This window comes from Equus asinus, chromosome 7 (assembly GCF_041296235.1).
Source record: "Equus asinus isolate D_3611 breed Donkey chromosome 7, EquAss-T2T_v2, whole genome shotgun sequence".
Classification (NCBI taxonomy): Eukaryota; Metazoa; Chordata; class Mammalia; order Perissodactyla; family Equidae; genus Equus; species Equus asinus.
In genome coordinates, this window is record NC_091796.1 from 104,141,522 (window position 1) to 104,162,012 (window position 20,491).

The following is a 20,491-nucleotide window of genomic DNA, read 5'->3' on the forward strand; positions in this document are numbered from 1 at the left end:
TCTGGTTATAAAAACCGACACAAAATGAACACTGGGATATAATTGAAGGAGGGGAAAACGATAGATTCTACTGTTAAACCTACTATTTACTTACAGGTATTCTTTTATCTTAACTGTCCCTTTAACCCATGCCAAGAAACCCCAGACTAGTTAAATAACACAGCAAGCACCATTGCAGGAGAAAAGTAAATTGAATTTAACTTTACAAGATTGCCCTGTGATTTCGGCATATACTAATGACTACAACTGACTCTTTCTATTAAATCCGAACTCTTCCACCTTCCTGAGCTGGGACCCCGTGTGCTCTTGGGTGGGACCTTGAACTTCACCAAGCACATGTATTAATCACTGTGGCTGATGACCATTTGCAGCTTTTAAATATGCAATGAAGTTTCTCGGTTCCCTTTCCACCTCCCAGGGCTGGTACATGATCTGAGCCAGCCAAGAGGCTAAATGCCTTTAAGAATGGAGACCGAGGATCCGCTTGAAGTCAGATTCCATACGACGCCGGACACGTAACAAGGTGATCTTGTGAAACCCCTTCTGCTCCCGCATGAATCATAGCTCCTGAAGGGCTTGCTCAGCATGAGGCATTATTCTCAGCACCTGGCGTCCAAGGCCTCATTCGATCCTCAAAACAATCCTCCGAAGCATGTACTATGGTTCCCCCCATTTTATAGGTGGGGAAACTGAGGAAGAGGGAAGAAAAGGACTCGTCCAAGGTCACATGGCCACCCAGGACAGAGCGGCCTTCGCTCCAGCAGCGTGATCCACTCTAATGACTGCCTCGCAATTATGGAAACCTCAGAATTGGGATGGGTGTGGGGGGGCCAAAGTCCAATGGTTTTTAAACTGTTCTCTGAACACCCCATGCCCGACCTGGGATCCCAGCCAAGCCCCATGCCCAGCCATCCATAGCATCTCAGTAATTGAAAAGATCAACAGGATCTGTTTCAGAGATCAATATGAGGAGCCTTGTTTCTAAATGTTACATATATATCAGATATATATGTGTGTGTGTGTGTATGTGTGTATGAATATATATTTTTTACAGAAGGGGAAACTGAGGCCCAGAGCGGGGGAATGACTTATTAAAGGTCACCAGCCAGTTGGGAGTAAGGGCCAGGACGACAGCCTGAGGCTCTTGACTCCATAGGCGCCTTGGAGAAATTCCTACGTGGAACTTCTCAGGGAAGACACTTCAGTTTCCAGGAATGCCCAGACTCAAAGCCCCTCATCATTTCAGCAGAGTCAAAAAGCAACAGGGACCCCAAGTCCCTCCTCCCGCCGTGACCATCAGAAGGTCCGGGGTTGGGGTCCTGGGAGGCGGGGCTGTTTGGGACACCACCAGCCCGCGAGGTCCACAAACACACGTACCTGTGCGGTTTTCTCCCCCCATAAAATCACATCCATCTATAAATAACTGCGAACGCTTTCACGGGCATGCAATTAACCTGTGCGAAACACGGTTACACCGGGGTTTTCCGTATTAATTTGAAGAGGTGGGTTCGGTGCATCCTGATCGGAAAAGGGACAGTACAGGGTAAGGACGGCAGCCCCTTTCCATGTTTATAGCAGACTGCTTCTTCCTAACGGGTTACTGGGAATTTAATGACTCCATTCCAACTGCTAATTAAACAGGCACTAAAAACACTTAAGCAAACAGCCCAGTGCCAGGGACAGAAGCCACAAAGGGACAAAAACCACTGGAATAGGATATTTTCAGGTATTGAAATTGATCAGAAAATATGGCGGCGCAGGCTAATTAACGGGAACCAAAGCCAACGATGAAAGGGAAAGGTGCTGGAAATCCAGGTAGCACGCTGGAGGCTGAGAGCAGGCCCCTGAGGAGGGTCTGGAGGAGAAGTCCCGGGGACCGCAGGAACAGATACCACCCCACCCCACTGCCCTCCCCAGCCCTGCCATCAAATGTAGGGGCTGCTCACAGGCGCTGAGCCCTCGCAGCATCAAGTTCTAGAATGCAACAAGGCCCCTAAACCAGCTGAACCAACGCCCAAGATGAAGCAGGTGCTGGATGACCGCCCCGGATCAAATCCCACCTCTGCTCTTCGGTCCCTTTTGAAGCATCCTCTCTGCAGGTCCCCATTCCCGCTCCTCGCCACCGCCCCCCACCAGGCTGCAGGCTGCAGGAGGACAGGGAGCCGCCGTGCCTGCCTCCGCCTTGGTTTGCACCGTGCATGTGAAGCGGGTGCCCAAGAAATGGTTTTTAGTGGAAAAATGAATGAATGAATGAGTCAACGAATGAAACTGCACTGTGAGTCCTCAATGTCTCTGAGCCTCACTTTCTCATCTGTAAAGTGGGGAGAGTAAACCTACCTCCGAAGGCTGCTGTGAGGATGAAGTTCAAGAATGCACAGAAATGCCAAGTGCGAGGCAGCCCACAGTAGGCCCTATGAGGTCCCCACCAGGAAGTGGGCGGCACTGTGGCTGAGAGCGGGTGTGTGAGGACACAGGGCTGCTGAGCCGACGCGATAGGAACGTCCCCCCGCGTGTAGGCAGAGGCGTGCGGCTCAGCGGGAAGAGGGCTGGCCTTGTCAGAGGCATCCTGATGACAAATCCCAGTTCTGCAGTCTTGGCTGGGCCACTCACCCTCCCCGAGCCTTTACTTCCCCATCTGCAAAATGGGGGTGTAACAGCTCCCATTTAGCCCGGCGGCTTCTGAGGAGAGCCAGAGCCCACAGAGGGTTAAGCCATCTCCCTCTGCCAGGAAGATCATGTTTCCACAGCGCAGAACTTGACCGAGTCCAGTCATAAACACTCAGGCTGATCTTTGATAGTGCGGCCCCCCGAGTGGCTGCAGCACTAATTACAGGAAGCCATGAGAGCAGGGCAGCCGCCCAGACGGAGCAGGCATCCCTCAGTCAGCCAGCAGGGATCACCTACAGAGCCGGGACGTGAGCCCCAATCCCCCTGGGCACTGGGCCGGCCTGGGGCAGGCAGCCGGCTTCTTTCCAGGTGGTGCCAACTCCTGCCCCGGCAATTTCAGTCTTTGCTTTGTACATTCGAGGCATAAGCCCAGTACCTATGATGTCACCATCTGTCCTAGTGGGGGTGCTGAAGGCTGCAGGGCAGGCCACCCCACCAGCAGGAAGGCCGGGGGGGCTCCTGACTCTGGAGCTGGGGCTGCCTGTGGCCCTGTGCAGAACTGTGGCCCTAACAGGGACCATCCCTTGGGACAGCTTCAATTAAAAGCAAAGCCTGCCCAATAAAAAGTTTCCTTTCACCACCCAAGTAAAGAGAAAGCGTGGTGACCAAGCTGGGACAAGCTGAATCTGCCCGGCTCTGCACCCACCCTCTCTTTTCCTGGCCCCTACCTGGAAATCAGACCACAGGGCACTCACCGCCGCCTGTGTCTGCGTCAGCATCCCGGCTCCTGTGGCCTCAGTGCATTTCGCACCGGGCCCTGCTGAGATACTGGGCAGGAGAGGCTGAGATGGGAGGCCCCTGCCTGCAAATTCCAGGAACCCCAGGCGAGAGCAGGAGTTTGGGTTTTGTTTGGGGACAGAGGAGGGACATAAGGGAGGACAGGCTGTGTCACTGCACTGCCCGTGTCTGCCCATCTGTATAATGGGCAGCCACACCCGACCCGGAACCAGGAGCACAGCAGGCACGCAGCCCCACGGCTAGGCACACGGCCTCGCCCCCTGCCCCTACCCCGACACACCCACCACAAGGTTTCACTCCCACCCAGAGCTGCAGCTCAAAAGCTCCTTTAGAGTGACTTTTTTTCCTCAAAGTTAATGGGCAACACATTCTCACAAAGAGAAACTCAGCATCTTGGATGGCTCCAGCAGTGCACACAGACAACCAAGGAATCTCTTAGCCGTGTCTTCGGGGTGGGGGGTGGTGGCTAGGGCGGGGTGAGGGGGTGGCAGTGGCGAGGACAGAAGGAAACCTCAGATGTTAAGTGTTATCCAATTCAGCTTTAGCTAAAAAGCCCGAAGAGATGAAATTTGGGGGCTGGGGGAACGCATCCTGGGAGTGAGACTCAGAATGGGCGGAGGCGTGGGGGCACCTCTGGACTGACGGGGACCTGGGCACTGGTGTCCAGTTCTGTTGACATCTTTCACCACTTCCCCCGGCGCCCCCCAAAAATGCCTTTTGGGGTGGGGGTTACACGTCCTCCCTGGGTCCCCACCTTACCCCAGCCCACCTGGGAGAGGCAGCCGCCAGCTCTGCCCAGGGCACACCCACCATCCCCGGGAGCCCACCCCCCACCGCGGCCGTCTGTTACCTGACAACTGACACTGGCATCCAAAGGGAGCCTCCGTCTGACCCTCACCCTGAGTCCCGTCACCCGAGACAGGGCGCGCGCTGCAGCACGGCAGGGGGAAGCAGGGCGGCAGAGCGCCCAGGGTGCGCAGAGGTGAAGTAATCACGGATGTGTGAGGGTGGGAGGAGGAGGCAGCTATGGGGGCCATCGCTGGCAGCTGGGCAGGCCTGCACGGCCCTGGAGAAAAAACAATAGAAAAGACTGGTCAGTCGGACCCTGGACTGTACAAGGGGCTCAGGGTGCAGAACAGGGGCCCGGGGCAGAGGCTGCAGGCCACCCTTCCAGGGTGGAAGGCCCAGGGGTGCCAGGCCCTGCAGGGAATGCAACCCAAGCACAGACAGGGACCGGGGTGAGGGAAGTGGGCAGGAGCCTGAGGGGGTCCTACTTCCACAGCTGCCAGGTGGGGCTGTCTTGGGGCCAGACTCCCGTCCCTGGGGGGCCTAATGCAGGGGGCTGGGGCAAACAGGGGCTGTCAGGGGACGCGTTCCCACGAAGGCCTCCCCAAGGGGGGTTTTCTGGAGTGATCTGGAGTGGGCTCCATTTGGGGATTTGTTCCCAAATATCTGGACCACCCCCCTCTGGAAGAGCCGAGAAACCCCCAACCATCACTGTCTGCTACATCAGGCTGGGATGTCTGCACAGGCCCCGGACACCTCCACGTCCAATCGCCAAGCACTGGTTAACCTCCGGCCTGGCTGACGGCCAGCTGGTGCCACTCTCCAGCCCACAGTCCACCTCGGCAACCTGAGCACCGAGCACGCAGCACCCAAGCCCCACGGCCTTTCAGAAGGCTCTGAACAACACTCCCTCCCCCAAGAAAATCATGGCACCCTCTGGGCGCCTCCCCAGGTCTGACAGCCACGATACAGGGCCAGGGGCCTGCCTGGCCTCCGCCCAGCCCCACGGCTCGCCTCGGCTCCCCGGCAAGGCCTGCGTTTGATTTGGCCGTTTATCTTAAATGGCTAAGAGACCACCAGGGCAAAACATTTATGTGAAGCCCTTGCCAAAACCACAAGTGAAGAAGCCCAAATTCCCTGAGTAAATAATTGAGCGGGGAAGCATCGGAGACAAAAGGAAAACATCAACAAGATGACGGGCAGCTGGGCCCCGGGCCGGCTCTGCCAGGGAGGCCACCCGACGCCGCCCATCAACCCACACAGGTCTGCAGGGGAGGGATCTGCCCACTCAGGACCCCCACGCGGGATTCCCCCATCCACTGAGAGCCAGGAGCCTGTCAGTCTTCATCCAGAGTGAGTTTTCCAGCATGCCCATTGCACAGACCAGGAAACTGACGACGCGACCACAGAGGGCTGCAGACAGCAGCAGCCAGTTCCACCAAAACCCCGCCTGCGGGGCCCCAGAACCAGGGTTCCTTCTCTGTGCCCTTGCCTCTCCCAAACATGTGTTATCCAGGGTTGGGGGCATCGGCACATTTGGGGAAGACCTGCAAATGTCCTGCCAAGAGGCCAAAGCTAATAGCAACACCACTGGGGCCCCTCTGGGCCAACGAAGACCCCCTACCAGGCTAAGCCCAGAGCCTGTGGCATTTCTGGGCCTCAGAAGGGCGTGGCCAAGGACCCCGTGAGCAGTTCCAGCCACTGACGATGGGCAGAAGGCAACGCTCCAGACTCAGTACAGGCCCGCAAGGAAGGTCAGCACGTGAGGTCCCTGTCACCTGCCTCTTCCTGGAAGCCTGCCCTGGCCAGTCCTTGCCTGAAACCCCCCAGCACTGGACACTGCCCACTTGACCCTGTGCACACGCCAGCCCTGCCTTCAGACCACTTCAGAGCGGAAGGCTCCAGATCATCCTAACTGTGCCAGTGGCTTTGTGCTGAGTGCCTATGGGAGGGAGCCGGGCACAGTTCACCACAAACACTGTGCTCGGCAGGGAAGACCATCCCCACTCTACAGGGGGAACTGAGGCTAGGGAGGCCTGGGACTTCAACCAAACTGTGTGCCCAAAGCCTGGACATGCCCTGCTTCCCTCTGGGGCTGCAGCCTAGGCAGAGGGACCACGGTGCCCCAGGATCCTGAGAGGAAGGGCCGTGCAGGGTCGGGGGGAGCCTGAGGGTCCTTGGACTCAGTCAGGCACTGGAAGCTGCAAAAGACCAAATCGGGTCCCCAGGTTCTGGGTGAGGCCCAGACACAGCTGCCATCATGTACCAAGGCTGAAAAAGCCAGCAGGAGGACCAGGGCCTAGAAAGGGTTGTCCCGAGCTGGAAGGGAACAGAACCTCACTCCTCTCCTTCTGGAAAGGCCAGGCTTGGGCCACAGTCTGTCAAGCAAAGTTATCCCCTAACTCCAGTAGGGGTGGGGGGCCAGGCCGCCCCCTGGAGGGGCTTCCATGTGCCTCAGTAGGAACTGTGACCTGCCTGAAGTCCGCCTGCTCCAGGGGCCGGCTCAATAGAGGCAGGGGTGGAGGCAGCAAGGGGGAGGGGCTTCCAGTCCAAAGCTGCCTGCAGAGGCCCCTCAGGGTGCTCTCAGAGAACCCTCCGCCCTAGGGAGCACCCCCTGTCCCCTGCAGCAGCTTAAACCCAGAGCTCCGCCCAAGAGTGGACCTCCAGGACAACTCTTCCAAAACTGGTGCAAAAGCCGAAGGTAGTGAAAGAAGCCACCTACTGTGTGATTCCACGTGAGGAAGTGTCCAGAAGAGGCAAACCCAGAGGACGAGCACACAGACTAGTGGCTGCCAGGGGCTGGGGGACAAGGGGTGAGGGCTGATGGGGACGGGGTTTTTTTAGGGGTGATAAAAAGGTTCTGGCATTAGGTAGTGGTGATGGCTGCACAACATTGTGAATATACTCAAAACCGTTAACTGGACACCTTAAAAATGGTTAAAATGGTGGGGGCAGCCCAGTGGCGCACAGGTAAAGTTCACACGTTCTGCTTCGGTGGCCTGGGGTCCTGGTTCGGATCCCGGGTGTGGACATGGCACCAATCGTTAAGCCATGCTGTGGTAGGCATCCCACATATAAAGTAGAGGAAGATGGGCATGGATGTCAGCTCAGGGCCAGTCTTCCTCAGCAAAAAGAAGAGGATTGGCAGCAGATGTTAGTTCAGGGCTGATCTTCCTCAAAAAAAACAAAAATTAAAAAATAAAAATTAAAAAAAAGGTTAAAATCGTGAATTTTACATTATGTGTATCTTATCACATTTTTTTTTGAAAAAGCCCAAAGTGAAGGCTATCCCAGGCCGCCTCTCAGCCCTTGCTCCTCCTCAAGAAAGGGGTGTCCATCTTCCAAAGTGCAGCCAGGGAATCCAGACCACACCTGACAGACCAGCTGAGGCTCTGTGACAAGAAACTGACATACAGGAAGTCCGGAGCTCAGACGCAGTCTTGCAGCCAGAGGCCTGGGTTCGAATTTTTCCTCCGCCACTTCCTGGCCGCGTGACCTGAGTGAGTCAATTTCTCAGAGCCTCACCTTTAAAGGAAGATCAGGACAAGCCTGGCTTCTAGTAAACACCCAATGAGGGGTCACCGTCATTCATTTACTTTCCATTCTGGAACTTCTATTCCCTGTGGGTGCTCCCCAGGGCATCGCAGCCTGACAGGGAACGTCTGTCAGGGGCTCTGAGCTCGGGAAGCCACCCTACAAAGTCCCACAGGGCACTCCTTTAAAAATGCTTTCTTTTGAGGTCTAGGCAGGTTCCCCTCTGGAATCGGAACAGACATATATGCACCGAGGTATGTGGCAGTGGGACTCCAAGACGCCATCTCAGCTTTATGCGGGATCCAGGTAGCTTAAAAAGAAAACCCTGGCTGGCTTGATTCCTTATCGTGGAAATTCACTTTCATTAGGGAAAAAGAAATAAACAATAAATACACAGATCATCTCACTTAAGCCCAGGACCCTTCCCAAAAGGCAGGTAATATGACTCCCCTCGCACAAACAAGGAAACTGAGGCTCCGTGCCCAGGACCATGTGGCTCATAGGGGTCAGAATCTCGCTCTATGCGTCTCGTACAAAGAGGTACAAAAAAGTGCAAAAATAAGACCACTAAAATGTTTCTTAAGCTCCAGATCAGGGGATAAGGTAATTTTTAATGCATGGGTTCCGAGGGGGTCTGTAACCTGTCTCTCTTCTGGCGGGGCCCTGCAGATGTGTCTGCTCCATTCCACACACATGCGCACTAGCCGGCGAACACGCCCACACCAACCGGCGTATAAACACAAAAACGCGCCTGGAAAAGCCCCAGCCTGGTTTTGAGGGGAACACAAGCCTCTCCCGACGCTGGATCCTCGGGCGTCCCCTCCCACATGGGAGGGTTACAGACTCCTAGCTAGAGACAGGAGCCCCCAAACACACCCAGCAAGAGATGTATATTTTTCTCCCTACTGGTGTCTTTCAATTGATACATTTTTTTAAGCCAAGAACTCCTACTGATAGTGCAAAAATGAGTCATAGATCAAGGAGGGAGACAGACAGGGAGTGAGAGCCTGTGAGCGAGGGCCACTGGCAAGGAATTCTGACAATCCCCGCGCCCCCTCCCCCCATGCCAAGACATTAATTCTCACAAGTCGGAGAAAATTACTATGCATGAATGCAAAAAGCATGATCAGGAGTAATTAACATGGCTTCATATGCAAATTTTATTAATGCAGAAGTACAAAGTCATTATGCAAATGAAACTTACGTCAACTCTCTTGACAAATATTCATCTCTGAGGCTCAAGTTTCTCCCTTTTTATTTATTTATTTAATTTTTTCTCTCCCCCCGCCCTTTTTATTTTTTCCCTGGGTTGTTGTTTTTTTTTTTTTGAAGGGGGGCAGGTAGCGCTGGTGGCCAGCTTTGGCGGCCGCGAGCCACGAGACTGTTTGACAAGTTTGCAAAGTTGTTTTTCAAGCAGAGAAATTTATTCTTGCATTGTTGATTTTTTTTTTTTTTTTGGTTGTTGGCAGGTACAAGACAGCTCATAGGAGAAGAGGAAAAAATAAAAATAAAAAAAATAAAAAAGCTCTGGGCAGCAGGCAGCCAATCAAAACGCCAGAGCCTGTAATGAGGGCGATTGATGGCTGTTTGGCTTTTACTGCGGGGTAATGAACTAGAATCCAGTCTGAGGGGGGGGGAAAATATGAATATTCATGAGACTGTGCTCCTGCCTTTGATGATTAAAGAAATTTTTAATATTCAAATAAGCGCTTGCCAAGTGATTAACAAAGAACATGCACGCAGAAATATGGAAATGGGAGCCGGGAAAGATTTGAGATGAGAACAGACTGCAGGAGAGGCAGCCCCAAATTTCATAAACAAGATAGGCAGATAACCCAATTCGCATGCGGGCAAATAAAAACATTTCTTTCGGATCGCTTAAATATTTTGCCAGCTACTTTGTCTTAAGGATGATAAAAATGCTATGTATTAAGGGGGGGGCATGGAGAGAGAGAGAGAGAAAGAGAGAGAAATGCATTGCTCACATTTAAGAATCATTATCCAGATTCTAGCCCACCTCCCCCCACCCCGACGGGAAATCAGGATGCTTTTTCCGGCTTGCTAGAGAGAGAAGATGGAGGGAAGCCAGCTCAGCCTTGAAACCCCAATGCTTGAGGATCAGGCCTGACTGTTTGGGGCTCCAAGTGGCGGTGAGGAGGGCCTGGGTCGGCACATACACAGGGCGTGGTCATTGTGGCTTCTAGGCTGGTCCAGAGGCCCAAAGACCTGGGGACTGTGACTGCTGGGGTGGGGGTATGATTCTTGGGGTCCCCGGCCTGGAGAGCTCCGTGCCTCCTCTGCACTCAGGCCCTGGTCAAAACACATAAAGAAGGTGGTCATCGGGAAAGAAGGGGGAGCATCTTGAGACGGTGAAAGGACTTAGACTTCCGCATGGGGCCTGGCCTGCGCATCTTCAAAGCCAACCACACGGGGACCAGCTGCCACGGAGGGAAGAGGTCCCCCGATCCCGCAGGCTTCATTAGCTGTCGGCTAGGGCCGCGTGCTCATATTTTCACAGCTCCACCATGGCTTCACGTTGAAGCACATAATAACAGTATTAGCTGGTAAAATGATCCTGCAGTTAAAATGCATCTAATTAGCAGCCGATGACATCCATTTTGGCAATTTCCTATCGGAAAGAAGTGAACTGCTACCTTAAATGAGACAGGCAGTGGGTACTCACCCAACAAGACCTAGACTTCCCATCATTTGTCTCTCTCTCTCTGTCTCTCCGTTTTTTGGGGGGAGGGGGATAGGCAGGAGGGAGTGGCTGAGACAGCAGGAATAAAGAAGAAGAATTCTAAGGAGACTTCTTTGTTAAATTTCAGAGCTACACGGGTCTTGGGGGGAGGGGCGTACTCAAAAAATAAATTCCTTCACTCCACAGGTATTATTTCATGTCTTTTTCTTAGTGTTTAATTACTAAGATCTAGGAACCAGCAAAGACTAGAACTTGTTTTTCATTTCATTATAAAAATATATGTAATGATAAAACAAAGCAGAAAGGGAATCCAAGTCTTTAAGAGAACGCCGTAAGTCCCCATGAAACCCTGCAACCCAGGACGGGTCCCCAAGGCAGGCGCAGAGAGCGAGCAGGGGTGCGGTGCGGCTCGGCTCATGACACCAGAGCGTTTGCGGGACCTAGAAATTCTCTGCGGGGAGTTGGGACTCCCTAAGTCCCACTTCCCACTTCTGGATTCTCATTCTAAGCCAGGCAAGTCTGAGCGCCCATCACAGATCTTAGGGTCCCTTGCTAGGTTTGAGTTTTGGGGTGCCTGTGTTAAGTGCCCTTTAAAAGAGGAGCAAGAAAAGGGGAAATGAGGTCTCCCAGGGGTTTGCACAACTGTGTTTAGGGAGTTTCTTCAGGGTCATTACACGGGAGACATAAAACACAGCTCCAATCCATGTCCGGCCTTTCCTGGAGCTGACTGCTAAAAGCAGCAGCCCTTTCAGGCGGGTGCGAGGGTGGGGATTCCCAGGCAGGTGAAAGAGCCTGCTTGGCTTCCCTCATCACCTCCTGGGCCTGGCTGGACTCAGAGAGGACCACTGCGGGGCACCGGGCAGCAGGGACGAGGGGCGGTGAGAGGTGGGCTTCCCAGGAGCTCCAACTCTGGGCTTGAGACTGGCTCTACTGCCCCATCCCCGGTGACCATCCAGGGAGCCCCACAGGCCACCCACAGCCTTGTGTGGACACCAGGCCACCTTCCCACGCCTTCTCGAGAAGGCTTAGCCACACAGAGGAGGCAAGAAGCACATCCCTTCTGGCCCCCTGTGCCAAGCCGCCTTTCTCCTCGCGCCTCCCTCCTCGCACACTCCTGAGATCCATCACGGTGAATCACTGCTCCAACTATTTTTGCTCCCCAGCATGCTGCACACTTAATGCATCCTCGAAAAGGGAGAGGCGAGGCAGAGAAACAACCGTGCCCCCCAACAACGCTACCAAAACCTGTTTTCCTCTTCCACCAGGCCTTGGAAACGGAACATCCTCCCCGGCAGCTGCGTCTTGCAATTAGAAGCAGACATGAAGGCACACCCCTTCGCCAGGTCCAAAAGCACCTGTTTCAATGGCTGCCAACCCCAATTTCCTCAAGATGCAAGCAGATGAAATACTCCAGGGCAACAGAACCCCTTTCTGCACCCTGAGCCAAAGATCGGCGAGGTTACGACACCAATTCCAAAACCTACTATGGCCCTTCCAGAAGGCCCAGGGAGGCGGCAGAGGACATTTCAGGCTGCTGGGGAGGAAAGATGTGTCTGAACCATATTCTGTTAACTATTCAGGGTAAGGTGGAGGGAGCTGACCAACTGCTCAGGGCCGACCATCCCAACCCCTAATGGGCATCTTCAGGGGAAAACACAAAACTTCGACTCTTTTTTTGCTCCTCTCTCAGGGAAATCTCTGGAGCTCTCAGAATTGCTGGAATGCAAATAAACACAACCACTTGTCCTCCAGCTGGGACGTGGTGGCCTATGCACCATGGCTTCCGGGTGCACACAACAGATATGAGTCCTCTGGGGTGACCTCAGCAGGCAGGGTCCACCAAACTAGGGCCCACAATCCTGGAATGGGCAGGCCTGGGGACAAGAGAAGGTGAAACCATGTGTTTCACTAGCTAGAAAATTGTGTGCATGCACATCTACTATACAGAGATTATACATATACGCACACACACATACACACGCACAAATATCAACAACGTGCACACGTGGAAATGTCTGCATGCATGTCCCGGAATGTACAGAGACTAAGTACAAACTGGAGTTGACAGATTCTCTGAATCTCACTAGCAAAAACAGCTGGCCAATACCTAGTGGAGAAATTCCCCCTTTGTCCCCTGATTCAAGCCTTCTGATTTAAGCTGGGTAGCTGCTTCAATCTTTAGCAGTTTCTGCCCTAAAATATAACATATCCAAGATGCGCCAGTAATTTTCTCTTAGGTTGCATCAGGAGTCACAAACAGTATCTTACAGATACCTTCACAGAGCACCCCTGGATGAAAAGCGCCATCTGTAAGCCGAAGTGAAGGGCTGGCTAAGTCACTTGGATTCCAAGTATGAAGAACTTGGGACTTGAGGTCAGGACCTGTGGCCCTTTCCCAGATGGAACTTAGTGGCCAGACTCCAATGAGCAGCTTGGCCAGGCATCCCTTAGACAGGTCCTCATGGACGCTCCCCATGGGTGCGTTAGTTTAGAGCTGGGGCAGGACCACAGTCAAGACAGAAGTCACACGTCACCTGAGGGAAACAAACTGGGAGATGACTCTTGAATTGGGTGCCTACAGTGAGTTTTAAACTACCAACACATTCTTCTTTCCCCAGCATCTACTATGCCTGACATCTGAGGAATGATCTAGAAACACCGGATCCTGACACTTGTTAAAAATCTGGTCCTCTATAGGCCATGTTTAAAAACTGATGAGTTGAGGAAGTTGTTGGGGTTCACAGGTCCCACAAACTCCAGCACTGGCTTTGGCTCCCCGGCCATGCCCAGAGGGCACAAGGAAATAGACAGAAGGGGGAAGTCCAAACTTGGAGAGTCCCAGAGAATTAAGAATGGAGGTGATGCAGCACAGCCCATCAAAAGAACATCAAGCAAACGGAGCGCCCAGCAAGGAGGTCATTTGGATGACTCAGGCCCCGGGAGCAGCCAGGTTGAGAGAGGCTGAAACCCCAGGTGCAGATGGAGCTGTGGATTTGAGGAATGCAGGCATCATCAACCTGAAGATCAGACCGTAAAATTCTACCTGGGCAGTAAGGGAAGGTCCCTTATTTTAGATGGAATAGAAACTTAACTTGGTTCGTAAACGGTAAAAAAAGAAAAAAAAAAATCAAATTGTAAAAAGGGACCCTGCTAAAGTTTAAATACGTTTTTTGCTTTTAGTTGCCTTTATTAGAGTTATGTGCAATTGATTTCTACTACTGTAATAAAAAAATCCAGCTCTCCCTGGATTTGGTTGTTGATTGAATCTTTTTTTTCTTTTCACCTCTTTTTACCTTTTACTAATGGACATATAGAATATTAAGGCTCTATGCTTCGCATCACAGAAGAACAAATCTTTCTGTGGCCTCTTTATGTGTCTATGCCAAGTCTGAAATGTCACTGACTAAAACACGGAACAGGCCTGCAATTACTTTCAACAAAGTAGTTCCTGGAACTGAGCTTTCTGTATGTAGATGGCATTTAATATACATATTGTGAGCCTTCCATTCAGCCCAGGTAGCATTTGATGCTGGAAATCACAAATTTTCTTCTAAGGCAGCAGTCTGACAGCCGCCTCCTTACATGTTTTTTGACGTGAAACCCATTTTCATCTCCTAACACACCCACAGTGAGGTACGGTGTGTGCACAACAAAATTTGTAAAAATTAACACTTCGCGGGATTAATTTAATAAAAGATTGTTAGCACATTAACACTGGTAACAGTGCTCCTTGCGATTCAATCTAGCCTCGTTCCTGACGCCGCTGTAACAGGGGCTTACGTTCAACTGAGGTTTATACCGCTGTTTAATGTAATTAAAGAAACCGGGAGCACGGTCCTCAATGGAAAGAGCATTTCTATTGCAGAGTATTCCCCTTAGAAACGGGGGGAACTCAGAGCACAAGGACTTTGATTTTGTTGCAGTGGTTTTTTTTCCTTGGCTGTCTTTGAGACAGAGCTGATGTCCTGGACCTCAGGCTGCCTTCACCGCGGACGCCCTGCAAAGGTTCCCTCGTAAGACGAACCCAGCCCCCCGCCAGAAGCACCCAAGGCTGATTTGCCATCTATTTATTTCTGATACTGTTAAAAAAATTTTTTTCTCTTAATCTGCAGTCTACGTTCAGCTGTACTTCTCTGCCCAGCAAACAACACCCCATCGTGAAAATGACTTTTCAGACATCCCCGAACAACACCGTGGAGCAGAACGCAGAGGCAAGGAGGCCTCCGCGGCTGTTCTTCTCTATAAACAATGATAACGCGTCTGGGATCCCAACACACTTCAAACCCCTCGGACTAGAATCTCACTGGAACCTCAGAGGAGAAACCAGCAAGCACTGTTCAGCAGGCTTCCGAAATTAAACAGACACCAAACCAACCAGAAAAAAGAAAAAAAGAAAAAAAAAAACCTTTGCACAGCATCATCCAAGATGGCAGAGACAAATAAGTCTCGGGCTGACAGGAAGGGAGCCTGACTCAAGTTCTCCAGCCCGAAGCAGCCTCTACTCCATCTGATGGCCGCCTCCTGCCCTCGGAGCCCCCAAGATTAGCCGGAAGTGAGACCTGTCTCTTAAACCTGCCGGCTGCATGTCCCTGTGCTGTTGGGGTGACTGCTGGGGTTTTTTTTCTTCCCTAAGTGCATTTTAATACCCTTATTCTACATCCCAATTTCTTTGGTTTAAAAAAAAAATCAGTGTCACTAAAAAAAACGTCACTGTTTTGCAAAATCCAGCAGCTTCCTTGGCAGCGAGAAAGGCTGGCTGGCATTATCCCCTCGTTTGACAAAACTACTATTTCTGGGCATGTACTCAAAAACAGGTAGGAAGCAAATGCTGAGAAATAAGGAAGTAAAAACAGCCAACAGATTTTTCACTACCAAGAACACCAAGCGTAAACATGATTTATTTAGCTGTGTTTAACGTGTCTGTCCTCCGCGCAACCAGGAGCCCACTTGGGTGGAAGGAGGGGTTGGGAGGAAAGAGGAAAGGGGGAGCAGAGAGGACAGTGGGGACAGAGAGGGGAGAGCTCTGGACGAGGACTTCTGGAACTGTTCCATTCAGAGATTTAGGAGAACAGGAATCTTCTGCCCCAAAATATATGCATGTGTCACAAAAAGGTTGTACTGATCTGCCGGTTAATTAACGAGCTGCCACTAACAAAAGATGGAAGACCCAGTTCAGACAAACAATATTTACATGGGCGTTGCTCGATCTTGCCCACTCTCCTTCCTCTTCTGCTAACCATGTGGGCTGGGTGCAGGGACAGGCACAGGAGGCCCCTCAGGTTGCAGGGTTTGGAGCTCCCAAGTCCAGACATAGGGGATCGGGGGGAACCTCACTGCCTTCCCGGCCCATGCTCGCATGCCCACGTGGAATTGACTGAGCTCTGTATTCAATTAAGGAGCACCAGACAGCTGCTGGCTCCATGCCTGCATCAGTGCAGGCTACGGGGGATCTGCCGTGCCCACCCCTGCCCCGTTCCAAGGCCACGGAGCTGGGGTTCCATCAAGTGCCCATTTGAGAAGACAGAGTCCCACACTCTCCAAGCCTGAGGTCTTAGCCCTGCCGGAGTGAACTGACCAAATTCATAAAGAAAGCATCCGTATTTTCTAACTAGCAAGACTAAACCAGAGGTTTTAGGCTCTGCCAGAGGTGATTCCTATTAAAAATCTAATTCAGTTCACTCAGCACTGGCTGGGAAAAAAAAGGGCCAAACCTCTTTGAAAGAAAAACAACAACAAAAAAGTCAGATGAAACCCCAACAGTACACTTGGGGCCTCCTATTTCCCCAGCAAAGGTACCATTTCAGGGCAGCCAGCTGTGTGCTCGGTGGGCACAAATGCCAATTTTTGTTAGCTTCCAGAGGCTTTAGCTAAAGCTAAAGGAGTTCTCCTCACCAGTGTGCACTGAGTTCCCTCCTCACCTGCACCTAGCAAGAGTGTGCACTTAAAGGCGGCCTGCTGTATGCCTTCCTCCCCAACCCAAGTCTGTACTCTGTCTGCCCAACACCTGTCCTGGGGCCAGACACCAAATGTGGGGAGAGAGACCTTTTCTGGGGGATTCAGGTCAAGGGCAACAGCAAACCCTCTCTGTGTAAGGATTCGGAATCACATGACAGTCCCCACCAATAACAAGGAGCTGGGGGGGGCGGTAGTCCCCTGAAATGAATGGGATTGGGGGGGAGGTGTTTCCTACTGGTATTAGGTTACTAAATTGAAATTTTAAATCCTCCCTCTTACACTCCCCGCCAAATCCCTTAATTTTTCCCCCTTGCATTGAAAATGACAGGCTGCACAAGCAGCCATTGGATTCCTTTCCCTTTTGCAAATTAGTCACCCTGCCCCCGTGGACTGAACAGTAACAGTCTACACTTTTATGATGTCTTTGAAATCAGCAATTACCTCACTTCTAAGGAATGGTTTGTTTTCCTACCTGGACGGCGGCAGGAGCGTCAACAACTGGATCTCCCCATTCTATAGATGAAGAAACTAAGAGATGGACCGGTTGCCCTGGGCTGTGGAGGTACAAACGCATTTGAGACTGTGCCACTGCGTGCCAACATCTCCACTCTGGTGCTCCCACACTGACGTGGCCCCTAGCACTCCAGCAGTGACAAGTATTGATCAAAAGTCGAACCAGGGCTCAGGTGCTGCACAGGAGACCATGCTTCTAGAAAATCCTTTAAGAAAATCTAGGTTTCTCAGAGAGAAACTGAAGATGTTTCACGGCACCTCCCAGGGAGGCCTTTCCACCATCCCTTTGGCTACCAATCCCACTGCTATTTCAACACGATCTAGCTGACAAAACCCCTACCCCCACCCCGTTCTCAAGCAAATCTCCCACACATGGCTCCCGAACAAAGCCAGGCAAGTCACCTGTGCCCTGCGGACTCGTCCCACGGCTCAGAGCAACACACCACATGGCAGACCACCTGCCACCGGGACACAGAAAGGAATGTGCCCTCCGGAGGAACCAGCGCACCCAGGGGCTCTCTTCAAGGAGCATTCTGCCCCAAGCCTTAACCTAAAACCAGAGGGAGAAATCACCCTTAATTTTTATCACTATTGAGTAGTCAAAATAAAGAAAACAGATAACTTGGCCTCCTCCTCCGTGTAACAGCCATTCAGTCAGCCAACCACATGTTAACTGTCTTTCAAGCAAAACATGGACAATTACCTCCACACACACCTTGTGTCCAAAAACCCTAAAACAGCCATCCCTCTAAAGGAACGGCAGAGATCTGGGACGGGGCCCTTCGAACACACACACATAATTAGTGTTTCATCTCTCTTTCTATAAAGGAATCCGGTAACATAAATATTAATCAAACAGGAAAATCTGCCCTTTCAGTCCTGGCCCATTATGAGTGCTGGATTGTAATCTTTAGCCGTATTTACAGATTTTCAAAGGCAGATTCTATCTTGTTAGAACTGTTATAAATGGACACCTGAGAAATCGACGTGCAAGTTCAGGCAGATAGGAAACCCTTCCTGTCCAGGACTGGCAGCAGCTTTGAGCTCCCGAGCCTGAATTGGCTGCCTTTTCCGTAGGCCTTTCGAAAAAATTAATTGACAAACACCTTCAGATTCCTCCAGCAGAAAACCTCACGGCTCAAAGTTCAGGAGGGCTAAATCTGAAATTTTTTAAGATCAACTCTTACTCAAATGCCATGAAGGCATTGTTTACAAAATACTTCAGCTTTTCAGAGCACAGAAAGTGCAAGATTCTGTTATGATTTGGGTCAGCCCAAATCATAAATATATATTTATATAGATTTTTTTTTAATTACCTTGACTCTTGTTACAGCAAATATATTCTGTTTGGTTTAGACCCATTTCTGAATAATGGAAAATAGAGACATGGTCCCAACTCTAGCCTAGAAAAGCTGTCACAGCGAAGGTAAACTTTTAATCTTCCATAGGCAAACAGCATACATTTTTACTTCCGGAGTTACAGCTTTGGGAAGCTGAACATTTTCTTGAGAGCTTTGCGATAAATACGTTGGGCGTCCAACCACTGCTTTTCTGGGTCTTTAAGGATCTGCTGGAGTGGCTTAAACAATTGGAGGCCAATTTTTAAGAAGCAAAAATAAAGAGCGACTCTAGCAAGGTGACCATTTGCATACAAATTCTCTGCGAGGGGGTTATTGTAAGAGAAGTTGGGGCTGGAGGAAGGGCTGACATTAATTCCCTGTAATTCCACGAGGCTTTATGTCCCACTCTACTGGAGGGTTCCATTCCCACACAATTGGGAAAGCACTTTTGTTCTTGAGTGTTTTAAAATCCCAGCCCTAGGAATTCCGTCTAGCAAAGCAGGCTCCCTCTCCTCCCCGAGAGAAGAAAAAAAAAGCTCCAAAGAAAACCACTTCGGGACAGGACTGCTTGCCCTGGATGAACACAAAATGCACAAGGGGGCTCTTTGAGGCTCATTCTAACTGGGCCTCACCCAGATCCAGAGACCTCAGCTCTGTCGGGCCAAGGTGGGCTGAAGAGGGCGGCGCGACCCATGGAGGCGAGGGGAGAGGGGATCCCCGGGCGCCCCCGGGACCCGGGACAAACGTCCAGAAAAGAATGCCACCCTAGCGAGGCACCCCGCCCCTCGCGCGCGGCAGTTTCGGCGAAGGGGGTCACTGGCAGGAGTTTTCGGGGGTCCTGAAATGCAATTCCCCATGCCCGGGAAGGTCACCAGACCCGGCGCGCGCCCAGGAACCGACGAGGGGGCGGCGGGTGGAGGAGGGGCGGTCCCGGGCGCACAAAAGAGCCCCTGGCCGGCGGGCTCCCCGCCCTTGACCTTGGGTCTCCGCCTCCATCCATCTCCGCCGGCTGCCGGGGAAAGGGGCTGGCCCCGGGCCAGGGGCGAACTCGCCGAGCGGCTGCGGAGCTGGGGGCCGACAGGGGGCCGCTGGAGGGCGGGGAGAAGGGGCTTGGAAAAAAAGACTCAAGGAGAAAACCTGCATTCCAACTTCCCCTGCTCGGGGAGCCAGGTCCCGGGGCGGCTCCGATTCACTGCACGCCTCTCGCCCCGCAAAGCAAAAGTTGCACGGATGCACGAAGGAAGCCCCCTCCCCTTGGCTAACCCTACGACTCGCCCGCCGCCCGCCCTCCTCGGACCCGAGCCGAAAAGGGGAGGGGAGCTGTCACCGGAGGAAGAAAGGAGCGCGCCTTGCCGGCGAGGCCAGACGCGGGCAGGGTCAGCTGCGCCTCCACCCGCCCCTCGCCGCCCTGCTCGGGCAGCTGGCCCATTAAGCCCCCGAATTATGCATGGGCCTGGAGCCCCCTCGGCCCTCCCGCCCCAGGAAGACACAATCAACGTGCGCGGCGGGCTCGGGTCCCGGAGAGCAGGAAGGAGGTGGCCGATGGTCACACAGCCGCGCGCCCAGGGCGCAGGCTGGAGAGGCCGCGGGAAATCGGCGAGGCCGGCTGTCTGGCGGGGACCAGGGGCGCCCAAAGGCCCCGGAGCAGCCCTCAGAGGCCCAGGCGGGACCGAGGCCGGCAGGGGGAGGGGCACAGACCTCAGGGGAGGCCCCGGCGCAATCACGAAGTTGCCAGAGTGTCCACGCCATTAACCGTGCGGGGTCGGGAAGTGCTTGTTACCCCCGAGACCCCGCCTGAGCTCTGCACCACCCGCCTCAATAAAGGCCATTGTGTGCCTAGGCTTGGCAGTGAGGGGAGACTAATGGACCCCAATCTTGGAGCCCCTCGGGGGGCGGGGCCTGAAGTCCCCGCCGGCGTGGCAGGAGGAGCTCGATCCCTGCTCCTTCCCATGGAGGAGGGGATGATTTGCTGGGACCGGCACCGCCGCGGGGAGGGAAGGGGCCCAGTCGGGAGGAGGGGTCGCTGGAGATCTCAAGAAGGGGCAAGACGAGTCTTGCAAGTTGCAACCGTCGGGGTGCACGGGAAGTTGCATTCGTGGCGAGGCAGGTGGCGCCTGCTTTCTTGGGAGCGGGAGAAGAGGTTCAGGCGCTGAGAAGGGAGGATTTTGATGTCCCTCTCCCCACCCCGCCCCTACAGTCCTAGGACGCGCCAACCACCCAGGCCCCAAAGCGCTCTCCCAGCCTCGCAGCCCGCAGC

The 20,491-nt window shown here is 52.8% G+C and overlaps 1 protein-coding gene across 7 annotated transcripts in view; it reads right to left on the reverse strand.

Moving 5' to 3' along the window:
• Positions 1-20,491, reverse strand: part of BCL11B (BCL11 transcription factor B) — a 109,784-nt gene that overhangs the window by 51,560 nt on the left and 37,733 nt on the right. For 5 of the 7 annotated variants that reach the window (XM_070514287.1, XM_070514286.1, XM_070514285.1 and 2 more), the window contains one exon: positions 4,256-4,471. The exons of the other annotated variants lie outside the window; for them this stretch is intronic. In XM_070514287.1, the coding sequence (XP_070370388.1) occupies positions 4,256-4,471 (216 nt within the window). The remainder of the gene's footprint in view (positions 1-4,255; positions 4,472-20,491) is intronic. 7 annotated transcript variants of the gene reach the window in all.